This window comes from Heterocephalus glaber, unplaced genomic scaffold, assembly GCF_053883595.1.
Source record: "Heterocephalus glaber isolate CG9 unplaced genomic scaffold, H.glaber_assembly_v1.0 deba00000809, whole genome shotgun sequence".
NCBI lineage: Eukaryota > Metazoa > Chordata > Mammalia > Rodentia > Bathyergidae > Heterocephalus > Heterocephalus glaber.
The window spans coordinates 4,634,011-4,657,319 of NW_028258163.1; the positions used below are offsets into that span (position 1 = coordinate 4,634,011).

The 23,309-nt window shown below is 41.1% G+C and overlaps 2 protein-coding genes across 8 annotated transcripts in view; one reads left to right on the forward strand and one right to left on the reverse strand.

The window, feature by feature from the left end:
• Window positions 1–1,195: 1,195 nt before the first annotated feature.
• On the forward strand, window positions 1,196–4,920 carry Srp14 (signal recognition particle 14). Its single transcript, XM_004861536.4, has 5 exons — window positions 1,196–1,342; window positions 1,489–1,561; window positions 1,937–2,049; window positions 3,728–3,760; window positions 4,240–4,920. Exons 1-5 carry the CDS (start codon window positions 1,319–1,321, stop codon window positions 4,327–4,329), a joined length of 333 nt encoding a protein of 110 aa, XP_004861593.1. The 5' UTR covers window positions 1,196–1,318; the 3' UTR covers window positions 4,330–4,920.
• A 339-nt stretch (window positions 4,921–5,259) lies between these two features.
• Eif2ak4 (eukaryotic translation initiation factor 2 alpha kinase 4) overlaps window positions 5,260–23,309 on the reverse strand; it is a 109,234-nt gene continuing 91,184 nt past the window's right edge. For 6 of the 7 annotated variants that reach the window (XM_013078443.3, XM_004861532.4, XM_004861533.3 and 3 more), the window contains 8 exons: window positions 22,957–23,043; window positions 12,297–12,409; window positions 10,071–10,129; window positions 9,193–9,290; window positions 7,917–7,985; window positions 7,104–7,148; window positions 6,039–6,157; window positions 5,260–5,485 (listed from right to left, as the gene is read on the reverse strand). In XM_013078443.3, the coding sequence (XP_012933897.1) occupies window positions 5,428–5,485; window positions 6,039–6,157; window positions 7,104–7,148; window positions 7,917–7,985; window positions 9,193–9,290; window positions 10,071–10,129; window positions 12,297–12,409; window positions 22,957–23,043 (648 nt within the window). In that variant the 3' untranslated portion in view covers window positions 5,260–5,427. Of the gene's footprint in view, window positions 5,486–6,038; window positions 6,158–7,103; window positions 7,149–7,916; window positions 7,986–9,192; window positions 9,291–10,070; window positions 10,130–12,296; window positions 12,410–22,956; window positions 23,044–23,309 lie in introns of those variants that run through there. The other variant, XR_015449795.1, reaches the window with a different exon arrangement.

Consider the following 23,309-nt stretch of genomic DNA (forward strand, 5'->3'; position numbering starts at 1 on the left):
ACCCACTGCAAACATGCTAGCACTTGAACTTCTTCAAGAAGCTCTGTGCTATGCAGAATGGCTCCCAAAGACACCTTTTTCCTAATAGTTGGAACTTGTATGTTCCTGGCTGTGTCCTCAAGAGGGAGGACCTCCTGGTGTCTGTCAGGCTACCCCTTAGTGGAATGATTGGAATGCAAAACATTTGCACGTTTGAAATTTAGAGCTGGTGAACCCACTCAATAGTGCTGTTTCCTTGATGGTGGAGCTCTGTGTGAACTCTGAATCTATAGCATTGGAAAACCTGGGACTCAATTTACAGGTGAAAAGCATGGGCCCAATTAACAGGCTTATTATATCTTTAAGTTTCTTAGGATTTTTTTTTTTTTCAGTTTCCTGGAAGGGGAAAAAAGGCATCATAACTTCGGATAACTTTGGGTCCTGAAGCTGCAGTTTCTTAAGATTATAATTTTCCTTGTTTTCTTTCTACCTATCTTTGTTTCTTCTATCCTACATCAAAAGGGCTGTTTGCTTATTGAACACTTTCTATGTACCAGTGGTTTTTTTTTTTTTTTTTTTTTTTTGTAACAGGTCTCATTTGTGACTGCTTCTAAAATCTGCAATAAGACCCCAAATAATTAAAAGATTTGATTTATTAAAAAGAAAGTCTCTGGTGAAATCTCAAGAGTCCCTTCCAAACCAAGCATTTTTCTTCTTTAAACAAGGAGTCAAAAACCCACTTCAAACTGTAAATTGAACAGCTGTGGGAAAATAAAAAATTTTCATTCTTTTCCAATCTTATGTGATTTAATATAAACTCCAGTTTACTTAGACCTAATGCAGTAACAGCTTTTGTTGTATCCACATTTTAAAACATAGAACATTTGCAGGACACATAGAACATCATTCTTTTTTCTTCTCCATCATTTTACCAGTGTTCTGCGTGTTAATGTGAATTCTTAATTCTTAATTTTTCACAACCACACTGTACGCTTCTTAAGGATGAGGAAACCAAGACATCGAACTGTTACATGACTTGCTCAAAATACAGCGGAATATATAACTATAGGTGACTATCAAATTTTGCGCTCATTCTCTCACACTGATTGATTGGGGTGAGATTTGTGAAAACCCAGAACAGCCCAACCGGCCGCCAGGTGCCCTTAAGAGTCCCAGGTCAGGCCTGGGGAAGGGCGTCCCAGGGCGCAGGCGCGGGACGGAGGCAGTGATTGACAGAAGACGCGTCATAAAACAGCGGAAGTCCTGCCCACCGCAGGCGGGACTTCCGGCTCTAACCGTTGTGGGTTTAGGCAGAAGGCTTGGATCGTTTATCGCTGGAATGGTCCTGCTGGAGAGCGAGCAGGTACAGCCAATTTGGCCGTCAGCGGGACCATGCAGTTCGGGGGTTAGCTCGGGGACGCTGTGTCCTTTTGCAGGAGATATAGGGACTTGCCGCGGCGGGGCGAGTATTCGTGGCTGCGTAACAGGCCAGGGCTTCTTGTGTTGCAGTTCCTGACCGAGCTGACCAGGCTTTTCCAGAAGTGCCGGCCGTCGGGCAGCGTGTTCATCACCCTGAAAAAATGTAAGCGGCCGCCGCGGCAGGGCCGGAGGGAGCCGCGAGAGGTAGCCGGAAGCCCATCGCCGGCCGGCCGGCCGCCGCGGCCCCTCCCACAGCCTGCACAGAGGAGAGTTAGGAACTGAGGCTGGTGCGTCCGAGCCGTTACAGAGCCCCAGCCTGCCGGAGATCGGTCTTTTCGTTAGGAACCCTGTCCCGTGTTTTGATGTTACAATGTTTTCATGGTGGAACTGGTAGTTTCCTAAGTGATAGTGGATGGTGTGGTTAACAGGACTAGAGCAGTGACGGTGGATGAGGTATCTCTTTGTATCCCTTCTCTGTTTAACTTTCTATGTATTATTAATTTGTGTGGCTGTTTACCAGGATGTATTTTTCATGCAGATGATGGTCGAACTAGATCCATCCCAAAGAAGGGTTCTGTGGAGGGCTTTGAGCCTTCAGATAACAAATGTCTGTTGAGAGCTACTGATGGGAAAAAGAAGATCAGCACTGTGGTGAGCTGAATCCTTTCCTGTTTATTTTTTGTGATGTTGGGAATTGAACTCACAGGTGCTCTGCAAGCGTTCTACCACTGAGTTATGTACACCTCTAACCCTGTGAGCCATATTCTTAACACAAAATGTTGGGAGTTTATAAGTACTTGAACTGAGGATGGGGCATATCTGAAGAGACTTTTTTTAAGATAAAGGTTAATGTTTATTTCCCAGGCTGTTTTGGGACTGGGACATTCCTTTATTATTTTAGTACTGGAAATATCAACCACAAAATAAAAGTAGAGGTCAAACACTTGTTTGGCTAAAGTTTCTATCGAAATAAAAATAGCATATAGGTCTTTACTCAGAGTAAGTGCTATAAGGAGGAGTTGGCATATTTCCTTATCTCCTTACTGTGCCGGGTCTTCAAGTGATTCTTTTATTTATTTATTTTTGGGTACCGGGGATCAAACTCAGGACCTTGCACTTTGGAAGCAGGCTGCGGCACCACTGAGCTAAATCTCTGGCCCGTGATTCTTTTATTTTTAAGCTGATTATTTCCTTCGTTGTTTTCAGAGTAAGTATGTTAGGCTTGGTACTTGAGGGAATACACATTTAGTCATCAGACCTAGTTTTTCCTTTTATGGTGGAGGTTGAATACAGTATGGCAAACAGACTTCCTGGGCTCTTTTTCCATGTGTGTGTTACTAGGGTTGAATCCAGGGCCTCCATACTTAGCTACATCCCCAATTTTGAGACAGGGTTTAGCTAAATCACTCCAGCTGGATTTGAACTTAAGATCCCCTGCATCAGCCTTTCAAAGTGATGAAGACACCCTGGATTCTGAATGAAAACTTTATTCTGCCAGGGCGGAACAAGATTGCCCTCTAAATCACATTAGTGGAGGATACTCATGAGAATATAGACAATCAGTTGATAAGTTTCCCTTTACAAATTATCTTAAGGTAAGGTCTTGCTATGTAGTTAAGATCCGCCTTGAATTCACTACGTAGCCCAGGCTGGCCTGGCACTTGCAGTGATCCTCCTGCCTCAGCCTCAAAGTTACCTTGAAAAAATTTTACAATAAAGCAAGCTTATATATGGTCTTTAAGAATAAAGTTGGATATCATGCAATAGAGAAACTAGGGATGGCTTTCAGAGGTACCATTGGTCTTGTGGTAGCTTGAATTGCTTAATTCAGTCTGAATTAATGGAACACAAGATGGACAGGGAATAGTTTTAGTGTATTTTGCACAAAAAAATACTGAGAAGTCCTTTGACTTCTCTCAGAGCCCAGGGAGAAAAGTCAGGGCCATCTGTCTGTATAAGGCATTTCAGTAGAGGAGAGCTTTGCACGAGCCCACACCTGGCTATGTTGGTGAGTTCTTATATGGAAAAAGGCACAGAGCTACTTTGCTTGTTCCTCAGGCAGAGGGAAATGGAGCAGAATAGCCTTTAGTGCAGCTTCTCAAGTTGGGAAGTGTGTCAAAGATTAGAATGGGGTGTATATAGCTCACCAGCAGGGTGCTTGCCAACATGCACAGGGGCCTAAGTTCAGTCCCTAGCACCACAAAAACAAACAGGAATAATATTTTGTAGAATGTCTTCATGGAGCTTTTCAGAAATTATCTAGGGGTGAAGCAGAGAGGAGACTTATATGAATAAACAGGAGTGACATCTTTTTTTCCTCCTTTTCCAGGTGAGCTCTAAAGAAGTGAATAAGTTTCAGATGGTGAGTACCTAGTGCTCCCCACTCCACATCCTTAGAGCAAGAATCCGCACAGTAGTGAAGGGATCGAACAGGGTGCTCAGGTTCTTCAGTGTCCTGTGATAAGTTTCACCCATTTTTCAAGTAATAACTGCCTGCCAGGCCATGAATTTCAACAAGGATATTATCTTTTTTTTTTCAGCTAGATTTTCTTGTCTCAGACTTCCCATATGCTCCACCTGTGGTATAGTCAAACAAGTTTCCTGTATTTTTCCTTAAAAATAAAATTAAAAAACAAATGCACTTCACTCTGGGTGAGCATTGCAGAACCTATCATGTGATAGTGTTTTACGCTTAAACCATTTCCCAGTGCAAGGGTCCCATGGTGTTAAGCTCTTCATTGGGCAGACCTCTGTCTCTGGCTACCAAAGTCCACTGTGGATATGGCACTCGGCCACCAGTTTGCATCTTTTCCCGCTAAGGTCATTCTCTGTGTCTTTTAGGCCTACTCAAACCTCTTGCGAGCTAACATGGATGGGCTGAAGAAGAGAGACAAAAAGAGCAAGAATAAGAAGACCAAAACAGCACAGTGAAGGGCACTTGATTCTTGTACTTTTACCACTTAACCAGTGAATTGGTATTTTTCCTTTGCTTTTTACTTTTGGCCACAAAGCTAGGTTTTTGGTTCCCCTGCTGGAAACTTATTTTCATGTGAGATGAGGGTCATTTTGGAGAGAGAAAGGTTACAGTTTACAGGGAAGTCGTGTTAAGAGACTAGTTTAGTTTAGATCTGTGCCGTATGGTTGTGTATTCCTAGATTAGTTTTCAGAGGCCTCTGGTCACTTCCCTGAAGAGCAAGGTATCATTAAATGTTTGTTTCCCAGCACAGTCTCTTATTTGTCCCTTTTCTCACCCTATTTTAATAGTTCTGGCAATAACTACTAGTTTGGGAATGATGTTTTTAATGAATAGGTTTTAACTCTGTCTTCTACATTCTTGGAATTGAAACCTGACAGTTGTGTAAGTCATGTCATCTTATGGGTATTCTTCCTCCAGTTCGTACAGTTTTATCATAATTTCTTTAGCAAGTTTGACTGAGTCCTAATAACCTAATGAGTGTTTGCTTAAACACATTAGATAAATATATTACAAAATCATCAAGAATAAAGATTTCCAGTTAATGATTTTTGGTCCTTTTTTTGTGCGTAGTACTAGGGATTGAATCTGAAGCCTCACATTGAGCTACATCCCCATCTCTATTTTTTATTTTGAGACAAGGTTTTACTGAGTTTCCCAGGCTGCCCTTAAATTTGTGATCCTCCTGCCTGAGCCTCCCAGGTAGCGGGGGGTTACAAATGTGCACCACCACCATGCCTGGTGATTTTGATCTTTTTGTGCCTTTTAGTAAGGACAGTTTCGCATGCTTTAGTCATTAGGGTCAAGGGGCAAATGAGGCTGTTTCCTTGTGTTCCAGCTCCGTAAGACCTTGAGTGTTTAGAGACTTGCAATTAAAAAGCAGCAAATATATGAAAACATTTATTATAGCCAAAAAGATAAATTTATAATATATTACACGTGAAAAAGTGACAAAGCTCAGCTTTGTAGGGCAGCTGCTAAAGTGATGGTGAATCTACAACACCCCATTATTTTGGAGTAAGGGCTGACTGAACAATGTTCTGAGTTCCTTAAAGTTAAAATAAGATTCTGTAGTAGTCGTCTTTGTAGCTGTACAGGAACAGCACAGACACCCTGCAAAAGAAGGGAAAGGCAGATTACAATGACAGGCTGGAGTGGGTGAACAGCAGAATAAATATTTTGATAACACTTAAGTGTAGGAGCTGTGTTTAATTAGGAACAAGATGGACAGCTAGCCCTGAAAAAAATAAGTTTTGCAGAGGCTGAGACTGGCAAGGGTCTGCAATGAAAGGTCCTGATGAGCAGTACCACTGACCTCACAGGCCTCCCCGTGGCCCCTGCACTGGAATGACACAGGAGTGACAGGCATTTTGAAAAGAGGATGTAAAGCAAAGTAATCCCAGTTATTCTGTTTGAGCATACTGCGAGAAGTAAGTTACTTGAGTAAACAGAAGTATAATTGTGATGGTTCCTGCTGCACTGTTTATAGATTATGGAGTGTCGTGACTGAGTCACAAACCTGGTAAGATTCACTCATGGTCAGCCGCAGTTCTGAGAACAGCTTTAACGGCATCAGGACGCAACAGGACAATAAAGTACGTGTCAGTCTGAAAGCCCTCCTCAGCTTTAACCATGTGACACCTGCTGGGCTTAAGTGATAGCTTACTTTTTTTCAACTTTGATGTTATAGATTTCATCGCACACTAATTTGAGGTATCTCTGCTTTGGCAGGCGTGACAGCAGCTGCTTCACAGTTGTGTTAAATGCCTGTTCGTCAGCATCCCACTAGGAAAAAACAGATCAGACTTAAAAACAGGGCAGCAGGGTTTGTCACCTGGCCTTTGCTTGGTCACTAGTGAAATGCCAGTGTTCTCAAGTCGAGCAGAAGAACCCTTTATAGGGAGAGAGAACTAGTGGGGGTGCTGCTGGGGTTTTTCCTTTTAAGCATGAATTTTCTGTAAAACAAGACAGGTCCCTAAGTAGAGGCTGGATGCCACAGTGCTGGTGTGCTGTTATGGCTTGAGATCAGTTTTTTCTGCCTACTGTTCATTTTTGTATAAAATGGAGATGTTGCCTCCAATGCGTATCCATTTTTTTTAATCCATTTTTTTGAGACAGGGTCTCACTGTGCAGTTCAGGATGGGCTTACTATGTAGCCCAGGCTGGCCTTGAATTCACAGTGGTCCTCCTGCCTCAGCCTCCCGAGTGCTGGGATTACAGGCCTGTGCCACTGCACCCTGCACAATGTGTATGCATTTGACTGAATGACAAGTCAGCAAATCACCAGTGTAGTGGTATATACTTATTTGGGAGAGCAACATAAAATGTAGTATGAAATAATATTAAGTATTCTTACTAGCAAAGGTAACTATTCCAAAATTTAAATGTTCTTATTTAGGCAATCTGATGGTAAAGATGTGTACAGTACCTGTAAAGAAGACATTTGCAATAAAAAGGATCTAAATTTCAACAAAAGGAACCTCTGTAGTTCTAATCTGTAGATCCATTTCCCTAGCTGAGATGCAGGTTTATGCTACTCTGTGCTAGGTTCAGATCCTGGTAGATGGGTGACCTTGACTTATATATAAAACACAAAAGGGCTAACCTTACTAAATTTTTGGCATTCTAAGACAAATAATATTGCTAAGAAAATGTAATACCATTTTCAATTTCCTTTTGGCAGATTAACAGCAAAGGCCACACACAGCGTAGAATAGTTCATACTACTTACCTCTAATGATAAAAACTGTAGGATTGTTTCCTTGGGTAGATCCACCTGTTAATACACAGAAACGGACAACATCTATCAGAACTCATAAGTGGCACATAATGACTTGGGACTACAGTGTCACTTTGGGGCTGGCGGTGTAAAACTACTGTGCTATAAAGCAGATAATAAAGTGTGCAGTGAGAAGAGCTCACCCTTGGTGAGCTAACAAGCTGTGGAAACTACTCAGATCCCTCCACACCACACCCAGAGGTCGGACACTGCTGGCTACATGTACTTAGTGTAAGCCTGAAACATACAGAAAAATGATTTTTGTTTTCATTCCCTTCCCTCCTCCATCTTTCAGAGGAAGCAAGAGAAGAAACAAATACAACCCTTCAGTTTTCTCCCTTCTTTTTTTTTTTTAATGTTTTTAATTAGTGCCTATTAATTTTATAAAATACTGGGTTTCAGTGTGGTATTTTCATATACATAGAAAATATTTTGATTGCCCGCATCCCCGTTACCTTTCCTTACATTCACTTGCCCCGATTCTCTTGTCTAACAATAGTCTTCTCTACTTTCATATCTTTTGTAAGATTTCACATTAGGGAAAATGTGCAATTCTTGTCTTTCTGAGTCTGGCTTATTTCGCTTAATGTGACAGACTCCAGTTCCATCCATTTCTCCCCAGTGCTTTACAGGTTTAGATTGCATGTGAGTCACAGCAGTAACAAGGTCTGCATCCAGATACTGCTGACCCTGAGCAGAGGCGCCCTGAACTTCGAGGGGATATTAAACAATGAGAGAAGCCAACTTTGAAATGTTGCAACTTACAGCCAAAATTTCAATCTCACTGCTTTTCTGATGTAAATTGGCAAGGGTAGTCTGAAGTCGGGTTTGTACCTAATAAGAAGAAAATGGAATTCAGAGCATGCTGAACCAAGCCATCTTATTTCCTGTTTCAGAAAACAATCAGTGTGGCAAACCAAGGGCTAGAAAGGATTCCCAAGCCACTATGATCTCAGGGGAGATAAGATTTTATAACCTGCCATGATAATTTGTTTAGTAATTCCTCTTCTTGGTTAGGGTTCTTTTTTTTCTTCCTCCTTTTCAGCACTGGGAATTGAATCCAAGGCCTTCACTCTGAGCTGCATCCTCAGTCTTTTTTTATTTTGAGACAAGTTCTTGCTGAGTTGCCCAGGCTGGGTTTGAATTTGTGATCCTCTTGCCTCAGCTTCCCAAAGTGCTGGGATGACAGGCTGGGGCCACCATGCCCAGTGTCGCTTAGTTCTTGCTAATGCAGGGGGGGAGGGGCGGTGGCGGCTAGGGATTGAACCCAGGGTCTTGTGTATGCTAGTAAGTATTTACCACCGAGCTAAAGCCCCAGTCCTTTTAAATTTTGAAGTGATTACCTAATAAGTAGGAGGGAGATTTTAGGATAAGCTGACTTTGGAAAAAGAGGAAGGTGACAGCAGTGAGAACATGAAGCTGAAATGTGGTAGGTGGTGATGGCAGCAGGGAGACAAAAATCTTGAGAAACAGCTGGGAGAGCTGACAAAAACGAGGAACTTGATCTTTGTATTTCAATCCAATTGCATTTCTGAATAATGAATGGCAGCCTTTTCCCAAACATCTCTTTCCCAAACGTTCACAGCACACTAACACTCAGTTCAGTACAGTCAGCATGGCATCCTATTACTCGTTTTCTTCTGTTCTCAAATTAAATATTGTGGATGGTTCCAAGATTAGAAGCTCTTTGAGGACTGGAGGTGTCTGTGCCAAACTTACACGGCTGGCCACGCAGCATCAGGCATCCCACAGACACCAGAAAACTTGTATGCAATGAGACACTGCTTCACATCTTGTGATTGACCTCCAGTGCTTTGTTATTTAGAACAAAAATAAACCAACCCCAACTGCCCCAGAGGAAAGGTTCTGTTTAGATGTGGTCATTGTGACAATAGCTACGGAGGGGGCTGCTGAATTCTGGCATCTGAGTGATGCTTTGTGCTGATAAAAAGTTAGGGGAGAAATTCCATGTCTCTTCCTTCCTGTTACCACATTCCTTCTTTGTAGCTCACATCAGACAGGATACTCTGACCCAGTGTACCTGAATTTCGTACCGCCGCCTTGTGCTGGCCGACAGCTTCTCCGGAGCTATCACACTCACGATGGGAACAACTGTTGCTCCATGGATTTCAAACAAACCTGGGCAAAGAGAGTTTCAAGATTTATGGCTTGCTCTGGGCCCCATTTCTAGACCATACCACAGAGAATGGTGGTTTATTAGCAGAAAACCTGTCATGCTCCTAGGGTTAGCTCAAGTCTGCACCTTGTTTCTGTCTGGCTGTGCAGCCAGCTGTACTTGAGGGGGAGAACCCCAGCACCCAGCAACTTGGTGCCTCCCTCTAGTGGGGGCAGCATAGTGAGGCAACATGAGCCTCCAAACCTCACGAACCTCAGGAAAGCAAACTTAGTAGCCTCTAAATGGTAATACACAAAGTTAGTGGTCACAGAAATGAAAGACTTAAGTTTGTTAAAAGCTAAATATGACTTCTCATGGGCTCAGCGAGAACGCTTCTTTTTCAGTAGGGCTGATGAAGGTGCTAACTGTCTCATGTGAATAAAAAAAATACATAGTGTCTTCAAAGAATTTCAAAATAATTTAGTCCTCTGTATGGGGAAGTTTTTCAGGAAAATTATCTATATTTCATGGATACAATAAAAAGAGTTGAAGGAATATTAAACTACTTGTAAAGTAGACCTTAAGACAGAGCTATACCAGGATCAGAAGTCACCTAAACCCTAGTTGTTTATCATTTTCTAGGATGTGGACTTCAAAGCATTGGGTGAATTAATTACAGGTGGTAAATTTATTGTATGCATGTTTAAAAAGATATTTTGAAGTCACAAGAAATTAGCCAAAGCTGTAATTGCTTCAAGCAAACACAAGCATTATTAGGTGCAGATTATAATTAGTAATTATACCTGAAGCATTAGAAAATGACCCCTTCAGATTCTGCACTGCAAGATTATCGGAAGCTTCTCTAAAAACAAGCAAACAAAAAATAATTAGGAAATAGTCAATAAGGCAAAAGCAACACAGATACAGTAAGCTACACATACAGTGAGCCACTTTTTCTACTGAATATAAAACACATTCTTCTGGTTATTAGTGGGAGGAAAAAGAAAAACAACAACAAAAACTGTATTTAGTTATGCTTTTGGCCAAAAGCAAGTTCAAAAAAATGTGAAGGATATCATTTCAAGTTAACAAATGCATAAAGAAAACATTCTGATTTATTCAGCTGGGCCTGAAGTCCTGGCCCCCACACAACTCATTCCAGCGAATTTTAATGGGTGTTCCTTCCTCTCCTCATAATACCTGGAAGCTCTGGCACCAGCAGCCCCACCTTCATGATGGCAGTAGCCGTGGTGACCACCCTCAGGAGAACACTGGTAAATAAGGATATTCTTTCAAAAGCTGTGAATGGATGTTCTTTCAAGTGCTATGAATTAATTTATAGTCTTTGAGTGACACAACAGCACTCTATCTTGGGAAAGGAGGGAAATAATCATTCACATGGAAGACAGACTGAACCCCTCTCTGCTAAAACTAAGTTCCACCTTAGCCTTTTAAGTGTCAGCAATGTTCACCTGCAATCACAGTTATTTAGCAGGCGATTTTTTGTTTTCTAAATGCTGTCTGAAGTTCAATACCTGGTGATTTCAAGAACACTACATTCCCTCAGAAAGCATGACTGAATTTATCAAAGCCCAGGGCACCTGGGAAGGGGTAGGGGACCTAGGGGAAAAAAGCCAGAAGGTTTACTTTTTAATTTTTTTGGTACCAGGGATTGAACTCAGGACCTTGCGCTTTTGAGGCAGGTGGCGGAACCACTGAGCTAAATCCCCAGCCCAGGTTTACTTTTTATAAGCCAGAATTTCTCAATCTTGGCACTGGCGGTATCAGTCCTGGTCACTCTAGGATGTCCCTGCCCTCTGTTAGATACTAGTAACACCCCAAAGTTATAGCAACCAAAAAATGTCCCCAGATATTGCAACATGTTTCCTGGGGACAAGATCACTACTGGTTGAGAATCACTGATGAAAACCAAAAAATGTTAGAGTGTTGCAGGTATTATCTGATTATGAACATATATACGAGGGTTGCAAACACAAAGGAAAGCTTAACTAAGGAAGTAACCACAATAAAAATTTGGAGCTGGATGTGGTGGCGCACACCTATAATCTCAGCACTCTGGGGGGCTGAGGCCAGAAGGTGGCAAGATCAAGGCCAGCCTGGGCAATTTAGTGACTTAGTTTATACCAATGGAAAAATTTTTCTGTAAACCCCTGAAAGAAGAATATCTGAGTCAATTTTAAAAGGCTTTTTAGTTATAACACTTTTACCTTACTTTGCTAAATTCATGTCCAGATGGTTGAACCAATTTATCTCCCATCATGAATATGTGAGATATTTTCCCAAAACATATTACAGCTTTCAAATTACATGGACAAGATGCTGCTGAAATTCACTGACAGCACACTGAGTACATATGGCAGACAGATTTTGGCTTCTCAGACCTTTAAAAATAATAATTAAAAAATACTGTATATGGTTTGAGTGCATCCCCCAAAAGTTCTTTTGCTAGCAGCTTGGTCCCTAGTGTGACGATGTCAAATAGTGCTGCAACTTTTGGGAGGTGACACCTGTGGGGAAACAATCAGGCCATGGAGACAGGGCCTGGGAAGAGATGAATGCTGGTCTCTCAGGCAAGAAAGCTTGGTTGTTACCAAGTGAGGCAACCCATGACCTTGTTCTGTCCAAGCCCTTTCCCTTCTGCTTCCTTGCTATGTTGGGATGCAGTGAAGGGGGCCTCATCAGAGGATGAGTAGATGGAGCTGCCCAAACATGAATTTTCAGCTTCCCCAACTGTATGCTTAATTAACCTTTTCTTTATAAAGTAGCCAGCCTCAAGTATTTTGTAATATAGTTTTGAAAAACAAACATTAAGACATGAGACTAGTTTTATATAGCAGTCATAGGTAGGCTTCTGATCGAATTATTGAGAAGCAATAGAATGGTCACTTAAAGTAATCCTGACATGTCTTTATTTCCCAGAAGGATCAAATTAACTTTTAAAATAAATTTACACAGGTTCTGTACAAGTAATTAGAACCAGGCTTCTTGGCTTCTGTTTACTAGGTTACCTGATACTCCGTTCATCGCTGCCTTTAGTCCTCAATTTCTGCACAACATGGTCCACAAGATCGGACTCCAGCACACGCTTCTCTGTTTGCCTTTCCTTCTCAAAAGACTTAACCTTAAACAGAATGAAAAAAGTTCATTATTTGGAGGTTTCTGAAGCCACAAATGGTGCTCAGAGTACATAGTAAGAGTATTAAGCCAACAGTTTAGGCTAGTGGTTCCTAATCAGGGGCAACTGTGCTTGCCAGGGGATAGCTGGGAATATCTGGAGAGACATTTGGGTGTCGCGACTGCGTGTGTGTGTGTGTTCCTGGCATCTTCAAATAGGCTATTAGAGGGTAGAGGCTGGGGTGCTGCTTGACCATGCAGAGGGCAGCGCCCCCACAACAAAGAAGTACCTGGCCACAAACACTGAGGTTGCTGCTGAGACACCCTTATCTGCTCAGATTCATTTACCTTAGATAATAGGTTTATCTTTCCAAAAAGGCCACGAGCCAGCTCCCATTGTACCTGATTCATTCACTCAAACATCCTCTGGTTGGTCACCAAGGTTTCTCAGGCCGCACTCTCTACAACTCCTCCACCTCCTTTAAAAACTCAAATCCTGACATCCCACTATACGGCACCTGTCCTTTCACCTCTGCCCTGCGGCCAGCAGCCTGGTGTAGGGTCCGTGTCACTCTGCTTTCCCTGTCTCAGTTGTCCCTTACTCCATTCCATGCTACACATCTTTGCTGGCAAAATTTTCTCAAATATCTCTGATGTCCCCCTTGGAACATCAAAACATTCACTGGCTCCCTGTTGGCTGCTAAAAAATATCTGAACTGAACTCCTTGGTTGGGCGCTTGGGCTGTCTACAATCCAGCTAGAACCATTCTCTCCTGCTGAAGAAAATCTCCTTTATCACAATCCTTCTGTTTCATTTACAAGAGTTCTCCCTAGTATTTCTATTCAGGAGAGCACCAGGCACCTGTCCGCGGGCCTGTCTGTCTCCTTGAGACAACCTAGTGACAGAACTACTGTGACTTTTCCCTTACCCCCTGCTTGGTTACAAGGCCCTTTCAGCACATCTCTCTGTCCTGACCATCCTCGAGGCCCCCACATAAACCCCACCACGACCCTGAAGGCCTCCTTGCTGCCTCTGATGTAACCTCCCAGGCTGTCCAGAACTCTCTGTAGGATCTAATGGTATTTAGCATTTTTAAGCTCAGACACATGCACGAATATCTTAGGTTCCCTGGCAGATTTTTAGGATCCTTGACAGCAGGGCCTGTGGCTTAAATGTCTCTGTATCCTCCATGGCCCTAAATTCAATCCATCCCACCTTGTAAATGCTTAAAATACATTCGCTGAATAGATGAATGATGTTTGGCTTTTCAAAGAGGAATATGATGCTATTGACCTACCATTAACAGAGGCAAAAGCAAGATTCAAAAGAGCCTGACTGGCTGGGATGATATGGTGAGATGAACAAGATCATGTGTAACAGTGATAAACATGAAAACCTGTGAATTTATTTATTTTTAGTTTTTTAAGACAGGGTCTTGCTATGTCGTTCAGGCTGGCTTTGAACACACTATGTAGTCCAGACTGGCCTCAAAATTGTGGTAATCCTCCGACCTCAGCCTGTCATGTGCTGGGATTAAAGGCATGTGCCAGCATGCCCAGTGAGTGCTGTGATTAAAGCTCTCGTTAGGAAAGGCCAGTCAACAGAGTGGTAACTGTGGAAAGACCAATGAGTTTCATTTGAGATAACTTCAGTATGAGCCAGAAGAGCCACTCGTTGCTGAAAGCTAGTCTATTCATAGGTTGTATTAGAAGAAGTATGGTAACTGGATTGTGGGAGATCAGAGACCCTTCCCATTTAATCAGATCGTGACTATAGCACTGCAGAATTCCATGGTCATATGTACAGGTGGACATTAACAAAGTAAAGTGAGTCTAAAGAAGGTTAACTAGCATGGTTGAAGATTTGAAAACCAAGACACGAGAAAGTAACTGGAATGTGTAAATTAGAAAAGAGGAGCCAGGTATGGTGGTCCATTTCTGTAATCTCACCATTCTGGGAGGCTGAGTGAGGAGAAAAACAAGTTTAAGCCCAGGTGGGAAAACTTAGTAAGATCCTGTCTCAAATTAAAAAGTGAAAAAGAGCTAGGGATATACTTTGGTGTGAAGGTCTCAATCCTCAGTACAAAAAAAAGACAAAAAAAAAGTGACATGGTAGCTGTTCCCTAAAATTTATTTTAGAGAAGGAATTTGTTATTTTGACCATGCTAGGGGGCAGACCTAGAGCCAGTTAGTATAAATTTTGAGAAGCACATTCTGATTGAAGTTTTAAAAATCTGCTAATAATCATAGTGCATTATGGCCCTGAAACTATTGAGTAAGGCTAGATGTCCTCTCTTGGTAATCCTACAGGTGTAGTCACTGCTCTGGGGAGGCTTTACTGGTGGGACTTAGGGTTATTATCACCTCAGACTTAATGAGCAGACCAATAGTGGAGACTTCATACTCTGTGCTGGAAAAACTGACTATGGGAATTGCTCTCCTGTCTGAAACAATCATATAAACAATGGTTTTCAGACATGGACAACAAGCAGTGGAGGACTATTACTCCAGAGAGAATGGAACCTATCAGAGCCCAGGGCACTCCAGTACACCGGGCTGAAGGTTTCAGACTGCAGTGCAGGGAAGGGAACTTAACCAGGAGGAGAAATTCCCCAAGGAAGAGTCAGGAGTCTTGCTGAGCTGACGAGATGGATTAGAATTTAGACCAAGATGGCTGGGAACTGCGGGGAAGAGACTGAAGACAGCTACTTGCTTGCCAAGAAATGAAGATTTCTGAAGGTCTACAGGGGACCCCACTTATGCCATCTGTTTCACGGATGAGAGGAGAGCATCCAAGGCTTAGAAAAAGACCTGAAGTAATAATTTCGGAAACTCAAAGTGCTGAGAGTGCTTGTTCACACCAGAGTGGAGAGGCCTCACACACAAGGCCCAGGTGGAGTGGTATTGCCCTGGAAGTGGGCTAAATTAGTGCTAGACCAAAGCCTGCCCTTGATCTGCACTAACAAGGCTTGAAATCAAGCCTGAAAAGCACCAAACAGAATCCAAATATCTGACCTACACACCAGAACAAAGCCCAGCAGTATTTATAGAAACACAAGAAAACTCAACACCCCATAATGCATGTAAAATTCTTAATGTCCAACAGTCAGTCAGAAATTACTGGGCATGCCAACTGATAGGAAAATATAACTCATAACCAGGAAAAACATCAACAGAAAGAAACTCTCAGAAATGTCAGAGATGATGCAATAAATATTTTAAAGAATGTAAAGGAAGGACTAGTGTGTTGGCACACACATGTAATCCTAGCACTCTTGGAAGCCAAGGAAAGGAGGATCCCAAATTTGATCCCAGCTTGGGCAACTTAGCAAGACTTTATCTCAAAATAAAAATGAATAGGGATGTGGTTCAGTGTGTAGGCCCTGGGATCAATCCCAAGTACTGAAAAAAAAAATGTAGAGAAAGTAAGAACGATGATGAGATAAAATGAAAGACATAAAAAAAGTACAAATATAAATTGCACAACTGAAAAAATGCAGTATCTGAAATGAGATGCACTGAATGGGATTAAGAGGAAATTTGACACTGCAAAAGAAAAAGTCACTGAATTATTCAGGATAAAGCAGAGAGACAATAAAATAAAACAAAAACCTGAGTCTCTGTGAGCTATGGAACAATGTTGAATGATTAACATATAGCAATTAGAGTCCCTGAAGGAAAACTTGGAGAAGAAAGAAAAATATTTGAAGAAATAATGTCTGAAAATTTCCTTATTTGATTAAAACTATAAACCTACAATTTAAGAAGCCCCAAGCATTAGGAATGTAAAGAATACTACATCAAGGCAGATCATAATTAAACAGCAGAAAACCAGTGGTAAAAGAAAATCTTAAGAGCTGCCAGAAAATGAAAAAACACCCAGAAACATTATTATGGAGGATCAAAGCAGACTCTTCAACAGAAACCATCATATCAGAAGAAAATAAACATCTTCAAAGTGTAAAAAGAAGAAAAGAATGATCAATCTTCAATTCTTTAACTAGCAAAAATACCTTTCAAATATGACGGTGAAATGAAGCCTTTTTCAGACCAAGAAGAGCTGAGAGAATTCATTACCAGTAGAGCTGCACTACAGGAAATATTAAAGGGAGTCCTTCAGGCAGACAGAAAAGGACATAAGAGTGAAATCTGGTTCACAAAGGAACAAACAGTGGCAGAAATGGTAACTGGCTATAAAGTATAAAGGATACATCCTCTGTCATGTGAAAGACCCCTTAAAATGTAATTGATTAACAAAAAATATATTGATGCATTATAGGGGGCTTATGATGAAAAATCAACAATCACAAAAGGTGAAAGGGAAATGGAAGGACTCTGCTGTAATGTTCTTATGCTCTGTATGCAGGAATACAGTATTTCTAAATGGTATAATGCAGTAAGTTAAAGATGTGTATTACCAACCCTTGAAAAGCCCCTAAAAAAATCCACCCAAAACAGTTATAGTCAATACATTAATAGTAGACATAAAATGGAATAATAAAAAACACTCAGTGTAAAGAAGTGTATGAAAAAGAAAAATTGAAAAAAAATCGAGGGAAGAAATAGAAAACAAAAAGCAACATGGTAGATTTAAACCCAACCATTTCAGTAACTACATTACATATAAGTGGTCTGATCAACCCAATTAAAAGGCAGGGATAATAAACAGTGGATAAAAAGAGCAAAACTCAACTGATGACTATGTATGAGAAACCCACTATAAATATAAAGACATATAGGTTAGAAATGAAAGGATGGAGAAAGAAAGGTGATGCAAATGCTAACCAGAAGATTTCAGAATAAGTTGGGTACAGAGGCACACACATGTAGTCCCAGATACCTGGGAGGCTGAGACAGGAGAATTGTGAGTTTGAGGCCAGCCTGGGCAGTTTAGTGATACCCTATCTCAAGGCAGGGGTGGGTGTGGGGTGGGTGGTAGGGTTGGGAATGTAACTCAGTGAGAGAGCACTTGCCTGGCATACACAAGGCCCTGGGATTACTCTCCAGTAACACAAACAAAACAAAACGAAACAAAACAAAAAGAACTAAAAACAAACAAAATAAAAACTTAGGAAAGGATTTCGGAAAAAGAAGTAACACTAGGAGATTAAAAATTGTGGCATAAAGACTACCAGCAAAATACAGCCTCTCTGGAACCTGGAATCAAAACATCTGGCAAAGAGAAAAAGAAGTAGAGGGGCCGGGGATTTAGCTCAGTGGTTTCGCCGCCTGCTGTGCAAGCGCAAGGACCCAAGTTCGATCCCTGGTACCAAAAAAAAAAAAAGAAGTAGATCTCTGGAAATCAAGAAAGAGCCAATAGGAAAACTAGAAACTACAGAGAAACTGGAGAAAGTGAACCCAATGCAGAGAAAATAATGAAGCAGCCTGGAATGCTAACTGGCTCCCAGGAGGGTGACCTGTTTCTGCTAACACAAGATAACCCTGGAGAGGTCAGCAGCTACAGGGAGAAACAACAGAGCTGACAGATTTACCTCTGAACTCTACAAGAACTTAGGGTAGATCTAATGCCAATACTTCTCAAACACTTCAAAGAAACTGAAAGGGAGGGAATAGAGGGAATACTGTCAAACTCATTCCTGGAAGCTAGCATTACCTCGACTCCAAAACCGGACAAGGACTCAACTAAAAATGAAAACCACAGGCCAATCTCTTTAATGAACACAGATGCGAAAATTCTCAATAAGGTACAAGCAAACAGAATTATCAAAAAGATCATATAACATAACCAAGTAGGCTTCGTCCCAGGGATGCAAGGATGGTTCAACATATGTAAATCAATAAATATAATACATCACATTAACAGAAGCAAGGAAAAAAAATCACATGATCATCTCAAGAGATGTAGAAAAGGCCTGTCACAAGATCCAACATCCATTCATAATAAAAACCCTGAAGAAAATAGGTATAGATTACAGTGATGGCAAACCTTTTAGAGACTGAGTGTCCAATCTGCAACCCCAAACCCAGTTATTTATTGCAAAGGGCCAACACTGCAATTATACTCGAATACTGAGGTTTGAGTTGAGAAAAAATAAGTGTCATCCGATGTTTGACTGCTGGGGAGACTTGGCTCATGAGCCAACAGACGGCACTGGGTACCCGCTGCAGCACACATGCCCTAGGTTCACCACCACTGGTACTGAAGGACCTTATCTTAATCTGAGAAAGCCATTTATAACAAACCTACTGCCAACATCATATTAAATGGGGAAAAACTGACAGCTTTTCCTCTAAAATCAGGAATAAGACAAGAATATCATCACTCCTGTTTACTATAGTACTCGAAACTTTAGCCAGAGCAATCAGGCAAAAGAAAGAAATAGAAGATATGTATAGGAAAGGAAGCAGTCAAACTATCCTTATTCACAGATGACATGATCCTTTACATAGAAGACCCAAACAATTCCAGCAGAAGACTCCTAGAACTAATAAACAAATCCAGTAAGAAAACAAGTTACAAAATCACCCCCCCCACACAAAAAAATCACCCCACAAAATCAACAGTATTTGTGTATATCAATAATGAATGCACTGAGAAAGAAATTAGGAAAATAATACCATTCACAATAGCTTCAAGAAAAATTAAGTACTTAGGAATCAACCTTAAAAGGAACCAAAAGAGGGCAGGGGATTTAGCTCAGTGGTTCAGCCACCTGCCTCGCAAGTGCGAGGTTTTGAGTTCGAGACCCAGTACCCCCCGCCCCCCAAAGGAAGCAAAAGACTTCCATGCAATGAAAACTACAGTACTCTGAAAAAGGAAATCAAAGATGACATCAGAAAATGGAAAGACAGGCAGAACGAATATTGTCAAAATAGCCATACTTCCAAAACTGATATGCAATCCTGTTCAAAATACCAATAGCAATCCTCACAGAATCAGACAAAAATCCTAAAATCCATATGGAACAAGAAGAGACCCAGAATAGTAAAAGCAATCCTGAACAACAAAAGCAAAGCAGGACGCATCATAATACCTGACTTCAAGTTATATTCCAAAGCTACAGTGATAAGAATGGCATGGTTTTGACACAAAAACAGACGTGGATTAGTGGAACAGAGCAGAGGATACAGAAACAACCCCAAACACATTCAGCCACCTGATCTTTGACAAAAGGGCCAAACACATATATTGGAGGAAAGACAGGCTCTTTAACAAATGGTGCTGGGAGTTCAATCCCTGGTACAAAAAACCCCAAAAACAAATGGTGCTGGGAAAATTGGTTATGCCTATGTGTAGATATTTGTCTCATGATGTACTAAACTAAAATCAAAATGGATTGTTTTAGTTACTCTTCTCATTGCTGGGACAAAATACAAGACATTCAGAAGACATTCAGTGGTTCTGCCGCCTGCCTCGCAAGTGCAAGGTCCCGAGTTCGATCCCTGGTACTGAAAAAAAAAAGAATCAAGTGGGATAATATCAAATTAACAAGCTTCTGTACAGCAAAGAAATAACCAACAGAGTGAAGAGACAACCTACAGAACAGGAAAAATTTTTTACAAGCTACTCCTCAGACATAGGACTACTCTCTAGAATATATAAAGAACTCAAGAAAATTAGACCCCCCAAAATAAAAGACCAAAGCAAAGACCGGGCAACTGAAATGAACAGATGCTTCTCAGAAGTACAAACGGCCAATAAATACAGGAAAAAAGGTTCAACATCTCCACTATTAAGGAAATACAAATTAAAACTACATCGAGATACCATTGCACTCTGGAAAGAATGACTATCATTAAGAAATTAAATAACAACAAATGCTGGTAAGACTGTGGAGAAAAAGGCACTCTTCTCTCTTGTTGGTGGGAATGTAAACTGGTATGACCACCATGGAGATCAGTGTGGAGATTCCTCAAAAAACTAAAAAATAGAAATTGCATTCAATCCCACTATTCCCCTTCTAGGTATCTTCCTAAAAGTTAAAAATATATTACAATGAGTCTTGCATATGTAGCACAATTCATAATAGCTAAATCTTGGAAACAGCTTGTATATTCATCACCAAATGAATGGATAAAGAAAATGGAGTATTTATACACAATGGAGTACTATTTACCCATAAAGAAATTCGAGTCACTTGTAGGAAAATGAATATACTTTGAGAGTAAGTCAGACACATTTGGGGAGTAAGTCAGACACAGTAGCATAAATATTGCATGGTTTCTTTTATATGAGAAACCTAAAGTATAAATATTTTAAAGAACAAAATAAAAGATAGGAATGAGAAACAATGAGATAGATCTTTTGCAAATGGGAAGGGGATCTAGAGATGTAAGAAGGGGGAGAGAGGGAAGGGGAAGAGGAAATAAAAAGAATCAAGACGTGTTAGGTACACATCCCAACTCCCCACGATGAAGAACTGAAATTGTACGAAGTATGTTCTCTGGTCACAATGGAATGGAACTAAAAATCAGTAAAGATACTGGAAAAATCCCCAAACATTTAGGAATTAAGTCACACATTCTATATAACGTATGGTTTAGAGGAAATCATAAAGTAAATTAGAAAATGTTCTGAACTGAGTGAAAGCAGAAGTGCTTCATAAAAAAATGAGTGGGATGTAACTAGCTTAGGACTGACTTGGAGCACGATGTATGCCATTAAATTCTGATACTTAGAAAAGCAGTGAATTAAGCCAAGTACTGGCAATTGTTTTTTCTATAAAGGGCCAGTCAATACATTTTTTTTCCAGTACTAGGGATTGAACCTAGGGCCTTCTCACTAAACAATATCCCTAGCCCTTTTTCTTCTTTTTTGGTACCAGAGATCGAACTCGGGACCTTGCGCTTGCAAGGCAGGTGCTGGAACCACTGAGCTAAATCCCCCGCCCTCCCTAGCCCTTTTTGTTTTCTTTTGGGACAGGGTCTCACCAAGGTGCCCTGGCTGGGCTTGAACTTGCAATCTTCCTGTCTCCTCCCAGAGAGCTGGTGTTACAGGTGTGCATCACCGCCCCCAGCCATGCAGTTTATTCACATTCAATTCTCTTTCTCAACAAAGTATAAAAATGATTTCTAGCTCATGGGCCATAGGAAAATAGGCTGTGGCTTGGATTTGAACATAGTTTGTTAGCCCCTGATTGAAAGTCCCATCTTTAAAAAAAAAAAAGTCCCATCTAAAGAAATTACAAAAAGAATAAACTAAATCCAAGTAAACGGAAGAAAATAATAAAGAGTGGAGATCAGTAAAACAGAAAACAAATTAACAAACAAAAAATAGAGAAATGACACCAAAAGCTGGTTCTCTAAAAAGACAAACTGATCAACCAACCCCTAGCCAAGCTGATTAGGAAGATGAAGGAACAAATTACCAATTTAGGAACGAAGGAGAGGGCATCACTACAGAGCCTATGACCGGTGAAAATGCAGCAAGGGAATATCTGCTTAGACACAATGGGAAAATCCGGGGAAGACACAAACTACTTGAGTTCAGGCTAAAAGAAAGGGAAGCTGGGTGTGGCAGCACAGGCCTGCAATTCCAGCACTCAGGAGGCCGAGGCAGGACGATCACTGAGTTCGAGGCCAGCCTGGGCTACAAAGTGATTTCAAGGCCAGCCTGAATTATACGGCAATACTCTGTCTCCAAAAACAAAAATAACAATAAAAGAAAAACAGAAAAGAAAAGAGAGAGGTATCCTGAAGGTCCATCTGGCTGTTCTGGTAAATTCTACCAAATACTTGAGGGTTCAATTCTAATACTGACTGTACACAAAATCTTACAGAAAACAGAAGAGAGAACACTATCCAACTCATTTTATGAGGCCAACATCACCGTGCTATCAAAACTAGACATTATCAGAAAAACACAGGAAAAATGATGAAAAGTTGATTTTTTTCCTTTAAAGATAATTAGAAAAAAAGGCAATACGGTGGCACATTTATGAAGATTTTTAGTTAAATACAACAATGTAAACTTGGTTAGGAAGCGGTCAGAAGAGATGCCAGTTGGCAGGGATAGCTCTACTTATTCTTGTTTTCTTAGATGGAGAAAGAGTCAAGGAGAGAAAAGTAAAAAAAACCTACACCCAAAGATTTGATTTGTTTTGTTCTGTTCTGGGGCTGGGAGTTAGACTGAGGGCCTTGAGCATGCTAGGTAAGCCTTCTGCCACTGAGCTCTATCTCCAGCCCTTTTAAACTTTTTCTGAGACAGGATCTTGCTATGTATCCCAGGGTAGTCTTGAACTTTCCATCCTCCTGCCTCAGGTTCTTCAGTAGCTGGGATTACATGCATGCGCCATTCTGCCTGGCTGTTGTTTTGTTTTCAAAGCTCTAAGAAAAGTGTTCAGATGATTCTTCCATGTTTTATATTAGTGGTGATGAACCTGTGGCTTGCGTGCTGCAGCAGGCTCCTTGTATCATTGAAAGCTCTAAAAGGTTTGCCACTTACACACTTTCTTCAGGAAGAAACCCAGCATTTCAAAGGGAGCGCTGAGGTAATGATTTCCATGCCCGCACAAGACCGAGGCCTCAAGGGCAAGGTAGTATTGTTCAGGGAATCTGACTGCTGAATTTTGAAACATTTCCTAGAGCCTTTACCTTGACATGGCTTCCTTCTTTATCTGAGACAAGGGCCACATAGGTGATTTCATGATGTCTGCAGTACTCCTGTAATTCCTCTTGGGACTGAAACAGAAACAGAGCCCATCAAATACACACAGAGCACCTGGAGCTGCTTCATGTCATCAAGGAGAATGCCAAGACTGTGTCCAGTCACATTCCCAAAGCAAATTACTGAATGTGCTGACTTTGGGGGACAGAAACATTAAGCAGGAGGGCACACATTTCAAAGGAGGAACAACACCTCTTTTGCCTTTGTTACATTCATGACTGCTCTAAGGGGCCATGAACAGTCGGTGTGACAGACCCAGTAAGAGGTTCTCAATAACTTC